Consider the following 7,519-nt stretch of genomic DNA (forward strand, 5'->3'; position numbering starts at 1 on the left):
CAACATTTGACTCATTAGCTATGATAAATTTACTTATTGTTCAATCCTAGTACAGTTGACTCTTGAACAACATGGTTTGAACTGTGCGGTCCACTTATATGTGGATTTTTAGAAATATATACGTACTGTAAATGTATTTTCCTTTCTTTTTTTTTAAAAAAAAGATTTGATTTATTGATTTTATGGGATGGAGGAAGTGAGAAGTGTTGACTCATAGTTGCTTCACTTTAGTTGTTCATTGCTTGTTTGTCATATGTGCCTTGACCGTGCAAGCCTAGGGTTTTGAACTCGTGACCTCAGTGTTCCAGGTTGACACTCTATCCACTGCACCATCACTGGCCAGGCTTCTTATGATTTTCTAAATAACATTTCTTTTCATTCATTTTTTTGTTGTTGACTTTATTGTAAGAATACTATGTCTAATATACAAAATGTGTGTTAATTGACTATGTTATTGGTAAGGCTTATAGTTAGCAGTAGGCTATTAGTAAAGTTTTTGGAAAGTCAAAAGTTGCATGCAGATTTTGACCATGTTGGGGATCAGCACTCCTACATCCCATATTGTTTGAGGGTCAGTTATGTATGTATAAAATAGTTACAGAATTGCTGATCTGTGAGAAATACTTTTACTCAGTATTTACTCAGTAGAGCGCAGTATTTATATGCAGTTCTTTTTATCTTTACAGTATCCAGTGAAAATACTGCTTTCCAATGTCAATTAGGTTAGTTATTTTCTTCCTGACCCCCTTCAGTATGGTTCTTTTATTCATGTAATACAGTTAGGTTTGTTATTGCTTATGTTCCACTTCAGATTCCCGCACATAGTGGTTGGTTTTGGTTATTTATTGGGTGATTGTGAAGTATCATATTATTGATTCTAAGAGTCAAATCTATATAAAAAGGCATTCTACTTGGCTTTACAAGGTTAAAAGGGAACTCTTGGGCCCTGGCCAGTTGACTCAGTGGTACAGCATCGGCCTGGCGTGCGGAAGTCCTGGGTTCGATTCCTGGCCAGAGCACACAGGAGAGGCGCCCATTTGCTTCTCCACCCCTCCCCCTCTCCTTCCTCTCTGTCTCTCTCTTCCCCTCCCGCAGCTGAGGCTCCATTGGAGCAAAGATGACCCGGGCGCTGGGGATGGCTCTATGACCTTTGCCTCAGGCGCTAGAGTGGCTCTGGTCGCAGCAGAGCAACACCCCAGATAGGCAGAGCATCGCCCCTTGGTGGGTGTGCCGGGTGGATCCTGGTCGGATGCATCCTGGTCGGGTGCATGCAGGAGTCTGTCTGACTGCCTCCCCGTTTCCAGCTTCAGAAAAATACAAAAATAAATAAATAAATAAAATAAAAGGGAACTCTTGATTTTCTTCCTTATACCTGCTTTCCCCATAAGCTTCCATCTCAGAAGGTGGCACCTCCCCAAACCCGTATCCTATCTATTAGTAAGTCCTGTTGGTTTTATCCCAAAATATAGTAAAAATTGAATTGTTTCTTGTCATCTCAACCACTATAGTCTAAGACATGATCATTTTTGGCTTGGACTGCTAGGTCTCTCTCTATCCATCCTGATCTACTCTATGGTCCTTTCTCCACATAGCAGCCAGGGTCATCTTTTAAAAGTATAACTCAGGTAGTAGTACTCTCCTCACATAGTAGTACTACTCCCCTGCTTAAAGTCCTTCAGTGGCTCCATAGTGTAATCAGAATATAGTACAAACCTCTTGCTGACCCACAAGACCCTTATGATCTGGCTCCTACCTAATCTCTGCTCCATGGCTCCAGACATTCGGCCATATTACTTTTCTGTTCTTGGTTACATTTAGCTTTTCTCATCTCAGGGCCTTTTGTGCTTGATCTCCCCACTCCGAGAAATACTCTCTCTCCAGATCTTTGTCCGACTGCTTTCTCCAGTCAAATCACTGAGTGGGAGAGCCCTCCTTGAACACTCTAACTTAGGGGTCCCCAAACTATGACCCGTGGGCTGCATGTGGCCCCCTGAGGCCATTTATCCGGCCCCTGCCGTACTTCTGGAAGAGGCACCTCTTTAATTGGTGGTCAGTGAGAGGAGCACATTGACCATCTCATTAGCCAAAAGCAGGCCCATAGTTCCCATTAAAATACTGGTCAGTTTGTTGATTTAAATTTGCTTGTTCTTTAATTTGTTCCCGTTTTGTTTTTTTTTACTTTAAGATATGTGCAGTGTGCATAGGGATTTGTTCATAGTTTTTTTTTTATAGTCTGGCCCTCCAATGGTCTGAGGGACAGTGAACTGGCCCCCTGTGTAAAAAGTTTGGGGATCCCTGCTCTAACTTAAAGAGGCAACCTTTACCCCAGCATTCTCTATCACATTTCCCTGTTTTGTTCTTTTCTTTTTTAAATGTTTTATTTTATTGATTTTAGCAAGAGAAAAAGGGGGAGAGAGAGAGAGAGAGAGAGAGAGAGAGAGAGAGACAGGAACATAGATCTGTTCCTGTATGTGCATTGACTGGGGATTGAACCAGCAACCTCTGTGCTTTGGGACAATGCTATAACCAACTGAGCTATCTGGCCAGGGCTGTTTTATTATTATCTTAGCAATGTTAATAATTTGAATTTTCCTTGTTTATTGGTTTACTTATATTTCATTTGTCTCTTATGAGAATATAATTTTTATGAGGACAGAGACCTTTCCCATTTTGTTTATTACTAAGTTTCAGTGCCAGAACAGTGCTTGGCACTAGTAGGTATTTAATGAGCATTAAATTGTTTTTTTCAAGGAGATGAGGGGAGATAGACATACTCCTGCATGCTCCCCAGCTGGGATCCATCTGGGGCTGATGCTTCAATCAACTGAGCTACCCTTAGTGCCTGAGAATGACATACTCAGATCAACTGAGCCATCCCTAGAGCCCTGGGCTGATGCTCAGACCAATAGAGCCAATTGAGCCACTGGCTGCAGGAGGGAAAGAGAGAGAAGAGGAAGGGGCAGGGAGGGGGAGAGAAGTAGATGGTCATTTCTCTTATGTGCCCTGACCTGGAATTGAATCCGGGACGTCCATACGCCAGGTTGACGCTCTATCCACTGAGCCAACTGGCCAGGACCACATTAAATATTCTTAAGTGAATGAATGATTTGAATTAAATGGAAACACTGTCAATATTTTACACACCCATACTTGTACCGTTTGTCCTTTTAATTTAACCATAGTCTTTAATGAATTTAATTGTCAGATTTTTTTCCTCTCAACTAGCCATGTACACCTTCATGTGATCAGCCAGGATTTTGATTCTCCTTGCCTTAAGAACAAAAAACATTGGAATTCTTTTAATACAGAATACTTCCTAGAATCTCAAGGTAAACAGTATTCATTGGTTTTTGTATTTGTTTTATTTTCTCAGTTGTTTTTATACTTGATTCAGTTGTTTCTCTAAATATTAACCTGGTCTCAAAAACACATGTATAACTTTGTGTTCCCTATAAAGAGAGCCCCAATAAAAGAAACTGGATTATTTGTATTGTAGTAGGATTGTCACTTTGCTGTGTGCAGCCTTCTTGGGGGACCTAGAAAGTTGTTATGTCAGGGTCCAAAAGGTATTTTATTATAATGCCAGGGGACTTAAAAGTAGTTATGAGAATTATTGGAGTTAACATGTGAAAGCTGTAAACAGTTCTGCGTCTCTTCTGCCACCAGCAGGGCAGGAGCTTGGGGCTGCTTTGTGTCAGGAGTGGTTAACAGGGGAAGGCTGTGTATGCAGAAGGAAGCATTTCCCAGTGTATGTTCTTTGGAACTTCAGTATTCTGGGAATTTAAAAATGAAGCTGCCATTGACCAAGGCCCAGTCAAGGTAAAGCACTGTGATAAGCCTTTGACATAGTAACATGGATGGCTTAGAGTGCATCTCAAAGGAATGTAATCATCTCCAAAATAGGTTGCTCACATTTAGAATAGATCAAGTCTATTTTCCCAGGAATGAATCTAACCTCAGATTTACTAGCTTTAGGATACCCGGCATATTATTATTTGTATTGGCTTTCCAGAGTAACAGGGCTCTGAACATTTTTTCCTTGCTTGCAGCTGTGATCGAGATGGTACAAGAGGCTGGCAGGGTGACTGTCCGAGATGGGCTGCCGGAGCTCTTGAAGCTGCCCCTGCGTTGTCATGAGTGCCAGCAGCTGCTGCCTTCCATTCCTCAGCTGAAAGAGCATCTCAGGAAGCACTGGCCACAGTGACTCTGTGGAGCCTGAACTTTGCAGCAAGTATGACTGAACGTTAGAGCAAATTCCTGGCACCTGTTCTGGATTGCTTGTGAACTTTACTTATTTCTTGAATTAAAATTATGCAGATTTTTTTTTTTTTGTGTGTGTGTGTGTGTGTGTTTTTAAACAAAGCTTGTTCTATTCCTGAGTGGCTACTATAATGTGAGGTGACTTGAAATAGTTCAGGAATTAGGAATTTGGGTTAGTCATGGATGTGTTCTGTGGTTGATGAGGATGGCTGGGATAGGCCTGACCATCATCTCCAGGACCCACATCAGCTCTGACTAATGGGAGCAAAGCCATGTTCAGACTGAACTGAGCAGGCTATGGAAGCAGAGGGTGGACTGTATTTCTGTTCTTTACATTTATCCTCCCTCTGGGAAGCATGTGGTACCTTTTCTTCAGAGCAGCCCGAAGGGTGAAGACACTGTTTGGTCTTGTTCTCTGATCTTTTTTCTATTTTTATTTCATTTTTTCATTGATTTGAGAGAGGAAAGGAGAGAGCATGAGAGAGAGAGAGAGAGAGAGAGAGAGAGAGAGAGAGAGAAAAGCATCAACCTGTTCTTCTACTTAGTTCCATTTAGTTGTGTTTTCCCTGGTTGTTTCTCACGTGCCCTGACTGAGGATTGAACCTGGTACCTCGGCTTGCTGGGACAATGTCTGTCTAGTCAGGGCTTGATCTTTTATAATTGGGTACTGTTTACATTCAATATTATTTGTATTAGTTTCAGGTGTACAGCATAGTGATTAGACAATCATATATGTATTTTATAAATGTTCCCCCTGATGTTTCTAGTACCCAACTGGCACCATGCATAGTAATTGCATTATTATTGATTATCTTTCCTATGCTGTATTTGTTCTCTAAACTGAATCTGTTCTGTATATTCTTTCATTTTCCCTCCTTCATGAGGAGACTTAGTTTCTTCTGTCCCTTTCAGATTTTTCTGTCCAAAACCACTCAAATACTCCCTTCTCAGGAAGTCTGTCTCATAAGTTCTCCATTACTCTGAGCAAATAGGCTAGGTGAGGGGGTGGAGGGATAGGGCATCCTTCTAATATGTTATGAAACCTCTAACCATCCTTAGAGGTTTCTAGATGGTGAGGAAATAACCACATGTTTATGACAGTTCAGCTGCCAAGTCTTCTTGCTGGCCTGCTTGGGCCTGTTGTCGAAAAATAATGTGCATTTGTTTGGGGCATCTCTTTTAGGTATTTGAAAACAATTGGGAGTGTACATGTCACAAAGTCATTTCTGATACATGAAAAGGTAGTTTTTGAATGAAAAAGTTGCACAGAAACCCATAGCTTCATTTTTTTCTCAGAATGAATTTAGATAGAACAGTTGGATCAAATCAGTTTTTGGATAACATCAGAACTAAAGGTAAAGGAAAGTCTAAAGTGTTTTTGATCAAATTGTTGATCTATTTGGGGATGTAACTCTTTTTGTTCTTGAGTTAAAAAAAAAAGAAGCACATCCTAACAATAACTTCTTTCTGGAGAGAGACAATCTCAATGCATGGAGACCACATTTGACTTCACTGTCTTTCACAAATAAACAAGATGCTGTGGTGGTTTCTTTCTTTTTTTTATTTTTAATTTATTCATTTTAGTGAAGAGAGAGAGAGAGAGAGGTGGGGAGGAGCAGGAAGCATCAGTTCCCATATGTGCCTTGACCAGGCAGGCCCAGGTTTTGAACCGGCGACCTCAGCATTCCAGGCCGACACTTTACCCAGTGAGCCACCACAGGTCAGGTGCTATGGTGGTTTCTTGGTGAGTGTGGATATAGTCATAATTAGTAGTAATGATTATAGCAGCTAACACTTGTTTAATCCTGTGTGTCTGACATTATATTAATTCTACTTCCACGAATTCAAATGCACTAATTCAAATAGCACTTTATTCAAATGATCTCATTTACTTTTCTCTGTATCCAACTTGATGGGGTAGGTACTACTTTTATGCCCATGTAGAGGATGAGGATTTAATAATCTATAAAGGCTCTTAGGCTTCAAAGTCGGTCTTGATTCTGGTACATCAAATCCATTTTCCTATTAGTTGAAATGTATAAATGCAGTACTAATCAGTAGGGGTCACAGACTCCCCCCCCCCCCTGGCCTTGGGCCTCTGGCCAGTGCTGGCCAAAAGCTTTCCATGGCATTTCACTGATTTCTCAGAGGATAGTCCATTTCTTTCAAATCCCTTTTGTCCATCATTCAATACCCAACATTTTTTTAAATCTCTGTCCACTGTTTCCTTCTGCGCTCCAGGAACATAGTTCTTACCTTGTTAGCCCAGCTACCATAGTTTCTGCTGTCTGGCTGTACCCTGCCTGATCATTTGCATCCTCTCCTACAATGGTTGCCTGCTTACCCTATATAGCAGGGGTCTCAAACTCAACTCAGCATGTGGGCCGCAGAGCAAGATCACAGCCATTCGGCGGGCCGCACTAGGTCTACAAAAGGCAACTGTTACGCAACACTTTTCTCACTGCAGTTGAAAACAAAAAAAAATCAGTACAACAAGCACAATCGTACATGCAGTTTACTCAGTGTCACAAAACGACCAGAAACTGTAGTTCACATCACAACTGCTGTTAACTGAGCTAATATCTAGCTAGGATGCTAGAGAAATGAAAAATACAAGTAGGCCCCTAGGCTTACTTAATTTTATCCAAAATATTTTGAACTTCGTGGATTAGTCTGCAGGCCGCACAAAATTGTTCGGCGGGCCGCGAGTTTGAGACCCCTGCTATATAGCCTGTGGGGCTCTACCCCAACCCAGCTGCAGAGGGCATGTGGCTTCATAGCTTCTCCTTTCCTTTTACTGAAACTTCAAAATCCTGGGCTTATTGGTTAAGAACAGACTCTGGATTCAGATCTGGGTCCCAGTTCTGGCTCTGGTACTCAGCTGAGGGATCTTGTGCAAGTTAGTTATTTTCTATGAATGTCAGGGTTGTAAGGAATGAAGTGAAACTGTTCATCTAAAAGACTAAGTGTAGTATCTGGCACAGAGGACTAACTAAATGGTAACTGGAAGCCTCTGCTTTAATTTTAGTGGGGGTTGGTAAGGAGGAATTGGTCTATCTCCCACTCCATATCTGATGCCCTAGAAATTCTGTTTCTAAAGGTATACTCCATGGACTCCTGAGATCAGAATTACTAGTTTTCTTTCAAAAACATTAAACGCCTGGGCTCTACCACAAAACTATTGAATCACAATCCCTTGAGCCTAGGAATCTGTATTATAAACCATGTTCAGGTTGTTTTTTATTCATACTTAAGTTTG

At 41.2% G+C, this 7,519-nt stretch overlaps 1 protein-coding gene across 7 annotated transcripts in view; it reads left to right on the forward strand.

Moving 5' to 3' along the window:
- APTX (aprataxin) overlaps positions 1-4,326 on the forward strand; it is a 29,263-nt gene extending 24,937 nt beyond the window's left edge. For all 7 annotated transcript variants that reach the window (XM_066256930.1, XM_066256932.1, XM_066256935.1 and 4 more), the window contains 2 exons: positions 3,226-3,329; positions 4,050-4,326. In XM_066256930.1, coding sequence (XP_066113027.1) covers positions 3,226-3,329; positions 4,050-4,204 — 259 coding nt within the window. In that variant the 3' untranslated portion in view covers positions 4,205-4,326. The remainder of the gene's footprint in view (positions 1-3,225; positions 3,330-4,049) is intronic.
- Positions 4,327-7,519: the final 3,193 nt, after the last annotated feature.

Source organism: Saccopteryx bilineata, chromosome 2, assembly GCF_036850765.1.
Source record: "Saccopteryx bilineata isolate mSacBil1 chromosome 2, mSacBil1_pri_phased_curated, whole genome shotgun sequence".
In the NCBI taxonomy this organism is placed as follows: domain Eukaryota; kingdom Metazoa; phylum Chordata; class Mammalia; order Chiroptera; family Emballonuridae; genus Saccopteryx; species Saccopteryx bilineata.